This window comes from Lampris incognitus, chromosome 18 (genome assembly GCF_029633865.1).
Source record: "Lampris incognitus isolate fLamInc1 chromosome 18, fLamInc1.hap2, whole genome shotgun sequence".
NCBI lineage: Eukaryota > Metazoa > Chordata > Actinopteri > Lampriformes > Lampridae > Lampris > Lampris incognitus.
Genome location: NC_079228.1, coordinates 17,538,097 through 17,554,688, shown reverse-complemented (window position 1 = coordinate 17,554,688; position 16,592 = coordinate 17,538,097). Strand labels below are relative to the sequence as shown.

Genomic DNA, 16,592 nt, shown 5'->3' with positions numbered 1-16,592 from the left:
AGTGCGGACCACTCCGTCAGACAAAGCGCCAGAGGATCCGGCTACTCACCACTGTGACGAGCCCTCCGTGCCACTGACTTCCAGCAGATCGTAGTCATCCTCGAGCTGGAAGTCAGAGAAGACCAGGGCGATGGTGTCCCCGGGCTCAGCCAGCACGGTCCAGGTGCAGTCGGCGTTGTTGTTGTACTCCGTCGGGTAGTTGGGGCTGGTGATCACCCCGCTCTGTCCCCTCAGTGTCCCCCCACAGCCATCATCCGCTACAAGGAGGGGAGGGGGGAGAAACAGGTGGGAGGATCGGTTAAAGGAGTGTAAACAGACATGTGAGACCACAGCCAATCAGAGGAAGAGACACAAACTGGGATAAAACGCTTGCACATACACAAGCGCACATGAAAATGCAGTGTAAGGCTCTTATGGTCAGAAAAATGAAATATAAAAACATTCAAAGAAATAAACCTTGACAAAATAGCGTGAAGAAGTGTGTGCAGGCTGACATAATGGATGGAGAAACAGCACCGCGACTAAAAGGTAACAGGTTTAATCCCCGCAGGAGCCAATCTGTGGTGTCCAGGGGTCATGAACCCTGTCAGAGTGCCCTTAGGTACTTGGGTACAAGACGCTGCACCGCTAACAGTTCTTTCACTTGACGCTGCTCTCCATTAGCGTTATCACCGAAATGTCAATAACGTAAAAACGAAATTAATCACGGGCCCTAATTAGACTCGTTAATTATCATCAGACCATCAACACTGCTGAGAGGACGCCGGGACGGCGCGGATACTGATGAGTGATGGCAACGATGACTCAGGAGGAACGATTCAACAGGAATACGTGCGCAAAGTGCGCCACAGCATCAGTTACTTCAAGGTTGGAAATGCGCCAGGAAACTTTTTTACGCGAGTCCCATTTTATGATTTCCCCCCCCCTTCTTTTTGGGCAACTACGAATTATCTCTTTGCCACGAGCCAATGTGCCAACTTTCACATTCAGCAGCGTAAAAATGTGCGACGGACGCGTTACAACATGTTGTTCCTCTGTCTGCGTTCTTCGCCAGCGGCCAGAGAGGAACGCCCGCCGCCGTACACGGCGCGTTTCAGATCGCCCCGCGGCGGTGTTCAGACTAGCGAGCGAGACGGGCTGAGACGTGATGCAACCCAACGCAACGCAGGGGAAGTGATTAAAATCTGATTAATTCAGATTAGTGTTAATCACCACAACACTTCCCTCCTCGAGACTGTTTAAGGATACCATTAAACAATAAAAGATGTGCTTAATATGTTGCTATGATAACTCCCCCCCACTCCCCCCCCCGGCTCCGACATGTTCATTACAGATATGAACGGTGCAGTGGGGGGTTTCTCCTTACAGGTGAAAAGGTGTTTCATATCAAAAGACGGTTCATTTGGCACTTGTACTTATGAGCGTGGTTGCACGCTGTGTCTTAATCTGCTTGTGTGTGTGTGTGTGTGTGTGTGTGTGTGTGTGTGTGTGTGTGTGTGTGTGTGTGTGTGTGTGTGTGTGTGTGTGTGTGTGTGTGCGTCAAGGTAGCGTGGGAGTCATAAGCGGTGGCTAGCTAGTTGTGTGTAGTGTTGTGAGGAGTAGAGGGGAGGGCCTCGGAGACACCGGGTCCTGTCAATCATCCATCCTCGCTGTCACCAAGGTAACCCCCCCCCCTCGGGGGTGTGTGTGGGGGGGGTCGGTCAGTGCACTGTGGAGAAGAAAACCTGTGAGGTGTGAACCGGAATAGTGGGGGGGAACCACGGCGGAGGGTGAGGAGAAAGGCATGAAGAGGATGACAGGTGACAGGGCAGAGAAAAGCGGAGGGGGAGGTTGGACAGTGAGAAGGGAGAGATCGGGGTGACAGGTGACGGTTGCCGAGGGAATGGCAGAAGGCGGAGGGGAGAGAGAAGAAAGGACAAGGCAGCGGATTGATATTCCACGCCAGCCGGCTCCTTCACACTTGAGGGAAGTATCAGCCTCCAAACTCTCCGTTTCACCTTGTCTCGCCACCCTCCCTCCATTTTGTGGTGTTCGCCAGCCAGTGAATGTGCTCTAAAAATAACAGGAGTCTGAAAAAGACACCCTGCCTTAACAAGTCACAACTACAGAACATTTCGATACATTAGCCCGAAACCAACTCGATCCTATTCAGCCTCCTGTCAGTCGGTGGCGGATGTCCCTTTGCCGCCCGCGGTGGAACAGGGCGTATTTCCTGGGCTTTCACCGAGGATGTCACGGCCGATCACTGGGCTGTGAGGAAGCGCTCACACTTCCACGGGTGTCATGGCAACCAAGCTGCGGGGCAGCACGGACGACGCAGAAATGCACACGAGGAATGCATTCGTGGCGCCAACGCCCACTCAGCGGTTAGTAAAAAGCAGTGATACCCGACCCCCACCCTCCAACACACACACACACACACACACACACACACAGTCGGCTGACAGTGTAAAGTATGGAGAGTGATGAAAGTGCAGAAACCTACCTCAGGTCACATGGGAAAAACTTTTTAGAAAGGCTTGGGAAAACGGCATTTTGATGCTAAAATATATGTACTTCAACCGAAATTTGAATTTTAGGATTTGCATACATAGGGAACACTACTGGAACGCCACAGAATGATATAAAAACCTCAAAAACAGGCACAAAAAATGGACCACCCCTAGCCTCTAACAGAACCACCCACCAACAGGTGCATGAAGGCACCTGCATAAGCATGCATGTACAAAGAGATGCGGCTTATGAAAACAGTAGGACTTTTCCCCAGGAGACATGCAGGGATGAGAGGGAGGTGTCTGCAATAAAAGGATGCACAGATCGCCACAACGAGCAGGGGGAGAAACGATGAAGTAAAGATTGGGAGCATATACAAAATGAAAGGGGAGAGAGAGCGATGGAGAGAGCAAAAGAGTGGTGCAAATTTATGGATGTGACCTTATGAAAAAAAAATGTGACAAATAGAATTTGGGGCGATAGCCGGGAGAGCAAATGGATGAGTAAAAGATCAGAAATTTTAAAACAATATCCGTGCCAGAAGACTGGCTATTATCTATGACCGTTCGACAGCGATGGGCTGGCACAGTAGCAACCCCCCCCCCCATGCCCCCGCCATGACTCTGGAGTGGCAGCCGTGCCAAATGTCCTCCTCGGGTCCCGGAGTACAGTACAGCTCTCCTCTTAAACATATGGCCGGGCTCTGTGACTGCTGTGACATTAACAGTACACTTACACTCTATGAGAGAGCACTCAGGTGTGTGTGTGTGTGCGCTGACTTTTATGTGGCACCGCGACACCTCAGATTAATCACGGCACCAAGTGCCAGGTTTGAAACACTTGTTGGTGTGTAATTTCTGCCGAGGAGGTGGCATAACGGCGTCCTCGGGTTACATTCGCACCCGGCTTTCTATGGGCTGCCCTGGCAGACTCGTCGGGGGGAGAACGACGGTCGGGATCTGCGCCGCTTTTGGCTAACTGGCGAATAGGTGGAGAGGAAACTTAATGAGAGGGTCAAGGAAGGAGCAGATTTTTAAAAAAAGGAGGGGGGGGGCTGGTTGACGTGAGGCATAAAATATCATTAGGTAGATATGCATGAGGGAATTATAGTGTGTTTGTGTCTGCGTGAGCATGTGTGTGTGTGCGTGTGTGTGTGTGCACGCGTGAGTGCTCGTTTGGTGTGGGGTTGATCGGGCAGGTGGGAGGGGACTGTGTTGGCGCATGGTGCCCGGCCATGTGGGTTCCTATGTGGGCTTCCTGTCTCCCAGCCCGGCTACAGATGGCACCGTGTCGCAGCACTCTGATCAGCGGGCACGCTGACACAAGCCGACGGCCACACAGGCACACGCGTAGCAGCAACCGCAGACTCACACGGACGGACGGTCACGCGAGCCCACACGCTAAACATGTGTATGCAGACTGATTATGCAAAGCTCCGCTTTCATCCAACATTTCGTCCTGCGATATCCGCAAGTCATGTGCAACCTGGGCCTACGGTAGTGAGCGAGCGTCCATCTGTGCCTATGGGAGACTATTTTCAGGAACATGGACGTGTTGGGTCAGACACACACTGGCAGGTGTGTTTGCCGCGGGGGTCCTTGCTAACTGTGAGGGAAGGAGGACTGTCTCATGCCCCTGACAGGAAAGGCAGCGCCTGAGGTCTCGTCACGGTTAATAAGATATCAGTCAAACAGCATTACACTTTGTCTAGTCGGTCGGCGGCACCTGTTCATTTAGCGACTCCTCAGACTTTTGATGAGATGAGGGGAGATGAGGCTAGTAGTTCAATACTCACTTGTACTGTGTGTGTGTGTGTGTGTGTGTGTGTGTGTGTGTGTGTGTGTGTGTGTGTGTGTGTGTGTGTGTGTGTGTACCGCCGAGTCCATGGTCCATCAGCAGTTGTCATTTTAGGACAACATTTTACATCCATCAGTACCGCATGCAGTGATGCCTTAGAGGAATCGTTCTTTGAGAGAATTCATTCAACAATATTTTGAAGTGAATCCAATCAGGACAACAAAAAGAAAACAGGATTTTCTCATGTTGATGGGTCAACATACATAACTGACTAAATCGTCTGAGATGGTCTGATGGTGTGACGTATCTGATGAAAGCCACCCGAACATGTCAGTACATCATCACATGAATGTAAAAGACATAATGAAAATTCAAAAGAGCGGCTATACCATTTCACAACCCTCATCATACCTCTGCAGTAGGGCAGGGGGAAGTCCCAGGCGGCGGTGCCTGCCGATGTGGCCAAACAGGACAGGGTGGTGTGACCCTCCAGGACATATCCCGGGCTGCAGCTGTAGCGGATCTTGTCCCCTATGTTGAAGGTGGAGCCCTGCTGGTGACCGTTTAGCAGCTGCCCAGGGTTCCCACATGTGTAGCTGGGGAGGGCTGTGGAAAGAAGGGGGGGGGAAGGTCAGGGTCTGTGCTGGTATTGTGCTGTGTTGCTCATGCGTGCTGTGTTGTGTCTCATTGCTAACAGCAATGAGAGCTGGAGGTGGAGAGGAGAGTATGGGATGTATCCTGTGAAAGGAGAAAGAATTAGAGACAATACAGATTCAAAAACACATGCACTGAGGGGGGGGGTCAAGCTGATCAAATACCATGGGGGAGAAAGGCTGGGGCCATTTAATAAGACATTTTACTCACATCATGATAACAAAATCCAGATTGGTGGTTTGGTAATGGGGGCTGGTTAGATCCCCGATACCAACAGACCTTGAACAAAGTGCCTCCGTTTGCCTTGCCCACACACAGAATAATAAGTAAGGCAGCCAACTCCAAGGCCCGGTCCTGGAAACTAGCTAACGTTCGCTAAAAATAGCATGATATTGTACAACATGATGCGCTGTTGACTGCAAGGTGTCCTTGTGCTTGTATGCATCAATGTACAAATAAAGCGTTTCTATTTCGGCCACACAGATATAGCTGCAACATATGGGTTTTTTGATGGATAACCTTGAAAAAAAAAGATTTTGCTCCCCCGAACAAATCCTGACAATGTAGACAAAAGTGGCAGCCGTGGCCAAAGGCACACATTGTGTGCACACTTGTCCTCGTTGTCACCCATCTTACAGTCACAGTCATACACTCCCACGCAGTAAGGAAGCTGGCCAGAGCATGTGTTGGACTTTGGATGAAACTCGCGTCTCTCCACAGGGACTGGACTGAACTCCAGAGAGAAGGACAGAATGGCGCCTATAACAGCAGTCCGGTTTACTGGCAGCTCACCATCACGCTCCACCGCACACTCCATTCGGTCCAGTCAGAGAAGAAGACGGGGGGGAAAGTCTTATCAGAATCTGAACATATGTATGTCTGTCTTTTAATGTTTGCAAAACCTGATGTATGAAAAAATATTTTGATATTAGATGAGATGAGATGAGATTAGATTAAATTAGATTAGATTATATTATTGGATTATGCAGACTTCAGTGTCCCATAGGAAATTTGTTTTAGATATATATCACAGGCTTGCCTTACAAGACGGCACACATAACATAATGAGACACATTGCCCGTCACACATTTAAAACAGGTAGGCTACATAGCAAGCATGACATAGACATAAAGGACACAGTACACAAGTACACATCACTGCAGACGTAGCACCCAATGTTACCTACTAGGCTGCTACTCAGAGCTTCAATGGCCAGAGAGACAGAGGAGGGACATTTTACAATACTGATCAATGATAAAGTGGGCTGTTTTTATTTACTCTTGTGATTTGGAACTATAGATGTGAATATCTCTTAACCATCATGATGCTTACTGACCTGCCTTAAATGCATGGGAAATAAACACCCACCCGCCTGAAAAGTTACTTTTTGGATTCGGCACATCCGATGCATCTGGCCTCTGACTCACTCACTTGCACAAACGGACACCTCCAAAAATATTTGTGACTTTGAGCATCTCGAAATGTATGCTACAGTAAGAAATTCAAGATTTTGCATTCTTCTCCAATTAACATTACAATTAAGTGACATAATAACCATTCTGTCTCAATCTCTTCCTATTCAGTCCCTATTCCTGTTCCATCACTTGGTATTGCCCGTATGCTGTTTCATCTGAGAAAGGATTTCACAGTAACTTCACCGACAGAGATGAAAGCAAGACATCCTCTACACCTTCAACATGCTCAAACAAATCAATCTTTCAATAAAAAGCTTTCAAGTGTTTCTGATGTGTCAACTTGCTTTCCTGGGCTGCCGGTTAGCTAAAAACATGACTCAGACAAGCTAACTTTAGCCAATCTGAATATGATGTAAATGATATGTAATGTTAGCTGCTCAGTTGAAAATGCTCATCTGGGTAGCGAAGCAGTCTATTCTGTTGCCTACCAACACAGGGATCGCCGGTTCGAATCCCCGTGTTACGTCGGGCGTCCCTACAGACACAATTGGCCGTGTCTGCGGGTGGGAAGCCGGATGTGGGTATGTGTCCTGGTCGCTGCACTAGCGCCCCCTCTGGTCGGTCAGGGCGCCTGTTTAGGCGGGGAGGGGCAACTAGGGGGAATAGCGTGATCCTCCCACGTGCTACTTCCCCCTGGCGAAACTCCTTACTGTCAGGTGAAAAGAAGTGGCTGGTGACTCCACACGTAACTGAGGAGAGATGTGGTAGTCTGCAGCCCTTCCCGGATCTGCAGAGGGGGTGGAGCAGCGACCGGGATGGCTCGGAAAATAGGATTGTTGGCCAAGTACAATTGAGGAGAAAAGGGGAAAAAGAAATAAAAAAGAAAAGAAAATGTGCCGCTAATACTAAGCCTACTTCCAATTATTAAACAAAACAATGACCCCGTATTGTTCTGTTCACAACAACGTCACACACAGCTGCTCTTCATATCTGTGATACTGTGTCCTGGTTGCATCATTCAGACAGCCTCCCTCTCTGGGCAAGAAAGGTAAAGCTCAATTACAGCCAGGTCTATAGCAAGGAGGGATCAATCTTTCTACCCAGCTGCACTTTCCGCAAGGCTTAAGCTGTGAGACTAATTAGTTCGTAAGTAATTTGAGTGTTGGTGTCCAGTCCACTCATCAGGGGAGGTGAGAAAGTGGAGTCAACAACTGTGACCCCCGGCTGTGTTTTCAAATCAACCTAAAACTACACTTGTGACTAGGCTGCGTCAAGTAGAGGTACTCTGCGACCTGACCCGGGCCTGACATGGCCAAAGGCTATCGGCAGATTCAGGTCATTTTCACATCCCAAGTTAGGACTCGGCCCGGGCTCATAACTCATTAAAAGGACATTTTGCCAATGGTTATGTGAATGTGCAATCTGTACTGATGGGTAATACAGTTTACTGAACTAATAAAATCCTCTTCGTGTGCTATACTGACGGAGAAATTGGTGACCCGTTCACAGAGCTTTACCGACATTGCCTACACATACCCAGAATGCATTGCGCACAAGTTTCTGTATCGACGTCCATGAAAATCCTTTATGCTCTTGCTGTGGGACGTCTTTTCCACCGCTAGAAACGTAGCTTAGCCAACAGAATGACGGTGTAACAGTGTCCAAATCCATACTACACACTGACACTATGTACTATGTAGTAATTTTCATATGAGACTATTTTGACAGTATGTCAGAAATGAACGTACTAACTGCTTTATACTAACAGGAAATTATGCCATATGTATGCCTATAGAGCTGTGACGGAGAATCTGCCAGGGGCGTCCAGGTGGCGTGGCGGTCAATTCCGTTGCCTACCGACATGGGGATCGCCGGTTCAAATCCCCGTGTTACCTCCGGCTTGGTCGGGTGTCCCTACAGACACAATCGGCCATGTCTGCGGGTGGGAAGCCGGATGTGGGTATGTGTCCTGGTCGCTGCAATAGCGTCTCCTCTGGTCGGTCGGGGCGCCTGTTCAGGGGGGAGGGGGAATAGCGTGATCCTTCCACACGCTGCGTCCCCCTGGCGAAACTCCTCACTGTCAGGTGAAAAGAGGCAGCTGGGGACTCCACGTGTATCGGAGGAGGCATGTGGCAGTCTGCAGCCCTCCCCGGATCGGCAGAGGGGGTGGAGCAGCAAACTGGGATGGCTCGGAAGAATGGGGTATTTGGCCAAGTACAATTGGGGAGAAAAAGGGGGAGGGGGGCGGAATAATGAAGGAGCATCTGCTAATTTCAAACAAAAAGTTTTAAATATTCTTTGGATTGATTAGTTTATTGTCATTAATTATTCTTTTTACTTTTCTCCTTTGAGACGGCAGAGACGCTCCCGTAGAAGGAAGCTGATTTGTTAACTTAGTAAAGTGTTATACACCTTTGAGGTTTGGTTTGTTGCTTGGCCATGGATCGTGTCATTGTCCGCCATTCCTCCATTTCTGGGACGATAGCGTTCACCAACAGCACACTCGGATGGACTAGTATGCATGGTGGAATTTTGAAGTACACTCCCAATTGTCAGTTTTCCAGTGTGAACACACTACATACTCAGAACACAGCTGGAATTAGTAAACAGTATGCATTTTTGAACAGCATTGTGACAGTACGGCAGAAACAATTATGAACCAATTCTGGTGGTTTTCATGTTATCCCTATTGCAGATAGATAGAGATAAAGTTGAAAAGGCAGAAAATTCATCAAACTATTCTGATTCTATCAATAAGGATTTCTACGTTCATGAAATAAAAAAAAATTACATCAAACCTACGTTAACTGGCGGCACAGATAGCTAAGCTAACTAAGCTAAGCTACGATAACTCGCCAGAGCATTCAAGTCATGCCAGGATGTACTTTTCTCAGAGCCAAGAGTCTGTCACAACTCAGGCACCCCAGAATTTCACATTCACACGCTTTATGGGTGGAAAATTGGAGAAGATTGGAGGCAAGCGAAGATGGAGGCGAGCGTCTGCTGTATGTGTGGCTTCCACAAGAAACTGAATGCCATAGCATTTTGGTTAGGAAAATCCATCAATCTCATCTCCAACTCGGTCATCTGATATAATGTGTTAATGTTGCATTTTCTGGTCAGAAACTCATTCAGATGGTAAATCCGGCACCACTTGAATGCAGGGAGCCATTTTCCTCAATATTTCTCTTTTCACTGGGGGCAGAGCACAAGCTGAATGTGAGAGGCGCTGCATTCATTCTTTTCTATAGAATTCTTGTTCCATTTCTAATCTGTTTTTCTCAGAGCCAAGTGCATCGATGAAGCATCAGTTTCAGTTTGGGCTCAGGTCCTGAGTCCTCGTAAGTACTATGGCTGGGCTCGGCTTGAGATTGTAGGCCCATGCAGACATCTAATGTCATGGCTGCTTTTTGTGGTCACAACATAGCTCCCCTAAAGCAGCTCTGCGGAAATGTTGTTTGGGACTGAAGCACTCCCCATCTGTCCTTACTCTGAGACGGATTGACTTGTCTCTCTTCAGGCTACATTGTACTACAGCCTTTGTTTTGACCAAGCAAGGCCACCTTATTTCAACCCCTCACTGCGCGCTAACGGATTAGCATAAACACAAGGACTTTGGCGATTAGCATATTAACCGATGGGCTCAAAGCTACTGCACAGCAGCATGGCCACAGGGCGCCCTGGTGGTCAGAGGTGGTAATCGCTTCCCCTGTGGTTCTGATCTGACCATGTGAAGACCGGTTCTCACATCCGGCACCTCTTGGGTCAGAGGACATTGAATCCGGGAACTGAAGTTAACTTGAGGGGTAAGAGGTCCGCTTGGGATTAAATGGACGCATGGGGCAAAGAGACGACGCCAGGCATGGGGACAGCGTGACTGGAAGAGAAAGGGGAGGAGGGAAGATGAAATGGGACACAGGGAACAGAGCAGTAAGGGAGCGAGGATGGCAGAGGAATAGCGAGAGGGAGAAAGAGAGAGAGACAACGATGATCGGGATGACTGATTTCATTACATTAGTGCTGATTGAGGGCACGGTTCTGTCTGATTGGAGTGTTCATGTGTGCGCACATGTGTGTGTACATGTGTGTCGCCCTTATGTGTGTGCACGTACGCACGGGGGCGTGTGTTCATCTATGATATTCTCATCACACTCTCCATTTGAGGTTATTAGTTTGAGCAGTAAATTAAGTTTAATAGTGTCATTACTGGATCAGTCCCCAGACGGGCCTTCTTCGCCTGGAGCGCCGAAGTGGCCAACACTTTTTATTTCTAAAACAACTGAAAAGGAGGCGTCAAATTTCCCTTCTCCTCACTCAATTTGAATTATCTTTCTTGCGTAAACGTTGAAAATAACAAAGATTTTTGAAAATATCATAAACACTCGCACTAACAACTCTAAAAAATTGAGGTTGTTTTTTTTTCCTCCTCTGCTGGAACAAAGCAATTGTTTTTTTTAAAATGATTTGTTATTTCGCAAAGTAATTTGTTGCAGACGAAATCCTATTCGCACAAAATATTGCTTCTCCGTTTACATTGGCGAAAGCAAGGGACCGGACTGAAAGATCTTAATAGATGAAATGAGGAAGCCGATAGCGGCCAATGTATAAAACAACACAACTCCTCATATTGCAGAGGGGGGGGGGTAGAGAGAGAGAGGAGAGACACACAGAGAGAGAGAGAGAGAGAGAGAGAGAGAGAGAGAGAGAGAGAGGGAGTGAGAGCAAGAGAGAGAGAGAAAGGGGGAAGAGGGACAGAGGGAGGAGAGAGACAGAGGGAGGAGCAAGAGAGGAGAGGCAGAGAGTGAGAGAGAGAGGAGAGAGGAAAGACAGAGGGGGGAAAGCGAGACAGAGGGAGGAGAGAGAGAGAGAGAGAGAGAGAGAGAGAGAGAGAGAGAGAGAGAGAGAGAGAGAGAGAGAGGGAGAGGAAAGACAGAGGGGGGAAAGCGAGACAGAGGGAGGAGAGAGAGAGAGAGAGAGAGAGAGAGAGAGAGAGAGAGAGAGAGAGAGAGAGAGAGGGAGAGGAAAGAGAGAGACAGAGACAGGGAAGAGAGAGAGGAGAGACAGACAGAGACATAGAGGAGAGAGGGAGGAGAGAGGCAGAGAGAGATAATTTTTTAAAAATTTTAAAACAAGTATTTATTTAACAGAAAACATGATCAAAAAACACACTTGAAATCTTTCTAAACATATAAACAATACGTATCAAATTAAAAACACTCAACATGCATCTTTTAACAATCCCAAAAACAATCATTCAACAACAAGAGAGAGAGCGAGAGAGACAAAAACACATAAGCAAAGAAGCTGGAGGGCAATAACGAGAAAACAATTTTGAATGTTTGTTAGGTGCATTACTCTTCGTTAATCTCCTCCCCGGGATCTGCTCTCACACATCAAATTGATTCCACAAGCGATGCTGCGACTCCCCGAGCTTCATGGCCTTCAGCGCACAACTCCACACCACTCACGTCCTCTGCCTCACTTCAGCCTCGCCTCCCTTGCAGGGGTGGCTCCTATCATCACGTGCACCATTACATCTCACCCCCGCCGCCCCGCCGCCCCGCCACCACTACCCCCCGGTGGCCCCGGGGCATTTATCATGGCAGGTCCATAAGTCACTGGGCTTGCAGTCTGTGACATGGCACGTCCCTGGGGCCCCGGGACGCTTTAAGCACTTCCACTGCTGAAACGGCAAACGATGCTCCTCGTCTATCAACGCATCCCTCGCCAGAACATACTGGCCGGCAAGACTGAAACCATACATATGCACTCGAGTGCACGGTCACACACACACACACACACACACACACACACACACACACACACACTGGAAGCAAAGTTGCCCTGCCATCCATCACATCATTCCTCTCATAGTTTAACATATTCATTCCTCTTTTTTTTATTTTATTTTTTTTCTCCTTCTGTTTCCTGGTAACTTTGACAGGATAGCGGAGATGGAGATGATGTGGTACTGCTCTCTTGCTGGCTGACCTATGACCCTAATAAGAATGATGCCCCATCCTCTGTTGTGTCGTCAGGCCTGCTCCCCAATTTGTCATCCGCTTTTCCCGGGTACAGGGAATACTTATACATCCATGCATACTGTAGAAAATACTTCTCGGGCAAATCCTGAATATGGACGGCTTTGTAGTGAGAAGCACGGTATGTAGACAGCTACTACTGCTACTACTACTTTCAGCTGCTCCCATTAGGGGGCGCCACAGCGGATCATCCGTTTCCATCTCTTCCTGTCCTCTGCATCTTCCTCTGTCACGCCAGCCACCTGCATGTCCTCCCTCACCACATCCATAAACCTCCTCTTTGGCCTTCCTCTTTTCCTCTTCCCTGGCAGCTCCATATTCAGCATCCTTCTCCCAATATACCCAGCATCTCTCCTCCACACATGCCCAAACCATCCCAATCGTACCTCTCTTGCTTTGTCTCCAAACCATCCAACCTGAGCTGTCCCGCTAATGTACTTGTTCCTAATCCTGTCCTCCTTCGTCACTCCCAATGCAAATCTTAGCATCTCCAACACTGTATGTAGACAGCTATTCATCTTTAATAAATGCAATATGATAAATGGATTCAGTCAGTGCATATTGTAGATGGAGAAATGGGAGAAGGGCAACGACGAGTTTAAGCAACTCTTCTTGCAACTTTTCACAAAATTTCCAGGCAAAATTGGGTTTGCCGTTTCTCTGGAGACACGGGAGCTGAGCGCTCGGAGGAGCCGCAGTTAATATTGGCGGAGTAAGTCAGGGATAAAAAGGGCGACGTCGGAGAAAGACAAGAGATATACAGATAGCGAGAAACTGAGATGTGGAGAGGACAGGTGGAGAGACAAGTGTGTCTCAATACACTGCCTCCTCCATCCATCACTCAGCAAGTGTGCCATCTGTCAGACAGATCTGAAACCATCTCAGGCTTGACGAAACCATGTCACAGGTACGGTATCCACACACAATGAGCGGCATTGGTACAATCACACACACACACACACACACACACACACGCACGCACACGCACGCACACACACACACACACACACACACACACACACGCGGGCACATACACACACACTGAATGAGCCTTAATAAATATTATGCAGGGCATCCACGTGGTGTGGCGATCTATTCTGGTGTCTACCAACACGGGATCGCCGGTTCGAATCCCTGTGTTACCTCCAGCTTGGTCGGGCGTCCCTACAGACACAATTGGCCGTGTCTGTGGGTGGGAAACCGGATGTGTGGTATGTGTCCTGGTCACTGCACTAGCGCCTCCTCTGGTCGCTCAGAGAACCTGTTCGGAGGGGAGGGGGAACTGGGGGGAATAGCGTGATCCTCCCACGTGATACGTCCCCCTGGTAAAACTCCTCACTGTCAGGTGAAAAGAAGCGGCTGGCGACTCCACATGTATCGGAGGAGGCATGTGGTAGTCTGCAGCCCTCCCCAGATCGGCAGAGGGGGTGGGGCAGCGACCGGGATGGCTCAGAAGAGTGGGGTAATGGACCGGATACAATTGGGTAGGGGGTGAAAAAAAATATTGTGCCAAGCCAAGCATAGTACTGTATGCACAACTGCATAAGGAGGGGGGGGCTGTCTCTTATTTATCTGTTCCTATCCCCACATCACTCCACTCCCCCTCCTTTCCTCCCTCACTTTCCCCCTCCACTCCGCCTCTTTCCTCAGCCTCCCATTACTGGCGAAGTAAGTGAAACGAAGCAGAGGGGAGCGAACGGCATCGTGGCAAACGGTGATTAAGACTGAGTGGGGCGGCGCGGGGGTGGAAGAGGGGCAGACGTGGAGAGACGCTAATCAACAAACAATCGCCGAGTTCGTTTGGAGGAAACTCAAAGATCCTGGGCATCAACGGGCGGAGGCTACCACACGGCATCAGCTCGCCCTCAAACTGCCTCCTCAAGTTGGAAATGAAGTGAGGTACACAAACAACGCAGAGCAGATAACGGCTAACGGGTCTTGGCGCGTAGCTGCTGCAGATCCAACATCAAACGGCCCCCGTTCACTTCCCATATCTGTCTTGCCGTCTTACCTCTCACTTTTTCAGTGTTACTTACTTTGCTGTTTCGTATTTACCTCAATCTGCCCCCCCTCCCGGTTTCCTCCCGTTGTCCCATTCATCTTGCTACCTCGCTACCTTCCTCTCCCTCATTTAGCTATGCGTTGGGAAGTGACATTGCACAATCGATCCCAACACACAGGTGCATTAGCTCAATAAGCCGTTTCTGCTTTGTCAAGCAGCAATTCAATCAATGCCTCCTGTTCTACCACACTAAATAAATGTGTTACAAGTTGGGTTCGATATTCACAGGCAAACAATCTGAGCCTCTTCAGATGTCAAGTGATACCAGTTGAGAGGCCGGGTTGGTTTGCCCTCTTCCCGTCTCCCGTTTCTTCCAGGTATCGATCCGCTTCTTTTTGGCGTGCGGCAGGCTCAAGAGTTGCGCCCCAGGCTCTCTGCAGATGGCCCATGCTGCCCTGTCCCTTATTTACTGTTAGCATAACGCAACACGCCCCCCTCTGGTTCAAAACACGTGTGTGTTTGATTTTTGATTTTTATTTTGTTTTACTATATGAATTGCCGTGGGGAAATTCCTCTCTGCATTTAAGCCACCTAGCTGAGTAGCTAGGCGGGGTGGGCAGCCGCCATGTCGTACCCGGGGACAAACTCCAGTTCTTCTTACCATTGCCTTGGTCAGAGGCACAGACAGGAGTGTTAACCCTAACATGCATGTCTTTTTGATGGTGGGGGAAACCGGAGCACCCGGAGAAAACCCACCACAGACACGGGGAGAACATGCAAACTCCACACAGAACGGACCTGGGATGACCTCCCCAAGGTTGGACAACCCCAGGGTTCAGACTCAGAACCCTCTTGCTGTGAGGCGACAGCGCTAAGCGCTGGGCCACCGTGCTGCCTTGTTTGGCGGGGGGATATGTACATGAGACCCTCTGTATAGAAGGTGAGGGAAAGAAGGGAATGATGTATACATATCTCTTAGAGCAAAACATCTAAACGAGACAATTGAGGTCATTCTGGGTTTCTTGACATTGCCTTGTCAGACTGTCTATCAGGGATGGGCAACATGATCCAGAAAGGGCCCAGTGTGGGTGCAGGTCTTTGTTCCAACCAAACAGTTACACACCTGAGTCTACAAATCAAGGTCCTGAGCAAAGGCTATCAGTTGACTAACAGACTCGGGTGTGTAACTGCTTGGTTGGAACAAAGACCTGCACCCACACCGTTCCTTTCTGGATCATGTTGCCCATCCCTGCGTAAGTGATATGTTCAGCTCACTAATTGCCTTAAGTCTGGCTGGGTAACAACTCAGATAACTCATTTCACTTGTCTGGATGCAGGGACCTCTAGTTTGTCTGCAACTGGGAAGTGAGAAGTTTAGCCAGTCAAGATAAAAAGTTAGACACGGAATAATATTTGTGTGTGTGTGTGTGTGTGTGTGTCTATGCACGTTTGCGCTCATTCCTGGGGAGCTTGTGCATGGGTAATGAATGCTTGCTTGTATATATAAGGAAGGGGTATACAGTGCAGTGAAGACGGCACGCCTGCTTGTTGGAGACAATGCAAGTTGTGTCTATCTGTCTACAATGCGGAGTTACAGGTGCGACTTTGAAGATCTCCGTCTGACATTCAGCTTAAATATGCATAAACCCTCTCACGCTCGACAGCCAGTATGTTTTTGAGTGAGAGTTATGGCACCTCTGCGCATGCAAACACACAAATACCCGTGCACAGACTCACTCTCGAACACACGCGAACGTCGTATACACACATAGACCTGGAACGAGCTCTTGATATCCTCGTTTCCAACGTGCACGTGACAGCAGGTGCAGTAAAAGGGCCCAGTTGTTGTGTGGGAGACACTGAGGTGTGAAGGGGAGCTCATACAGAATTGATGGCGGCCGGTGTCGTCTGCAAAAATTCAATGATGTGCCGTTCAGCAGCCACTGCACTCTAGATGAGGCTAAACTAAGAGGGATTGGGCACTTGGCAGAGTGAGAGGAAAGGGAGAAGAGAGATGAAAGACAAAGAGAGCAAGCGAGGGAGCGATGGAGTATGAGTCGGGGGGGGGAGAGAGAGCAGTATGTCCATGAACAGACCAAGCTCTGTCCGAATTAACATCACTCGTTCAACAAGAAACACCGCCGCCGCAATCTTGTCAGTCAGTATCACCATCACAAGTGTGGGTATACA

General features: G+C 48.8%; 1 protein-coding gene across 1 annotated transcript in view; it reads right to left on the bottom strand.

Moving 5' to 3' along the window:
* csmd2 (CUB and Sushi multiple domains 2) overlaps nucleotides 1–16,592 on the bottom strand; it is a 366,715-nt gene that overhangs the window by 245,439 nt on the left and 104,684 nt on the right. Inside the window, exons 4-5 of the mRNA XM_056298741.1 lie at nucleotides 4,702–4,896; nucleotides 50–257 (exon numbers count right to left, since the gene is read on the bottom strand). Coding sequence (XP_056154716.1) covers nucleotides 50–257; nucleotides 4,702–4,896 — 403 coding nt within the window. The remainder of the gene's footprint in view (nucleotides 1–49; nucleotides 258–4,701; nucleotides 4,897–16,592) is intronic.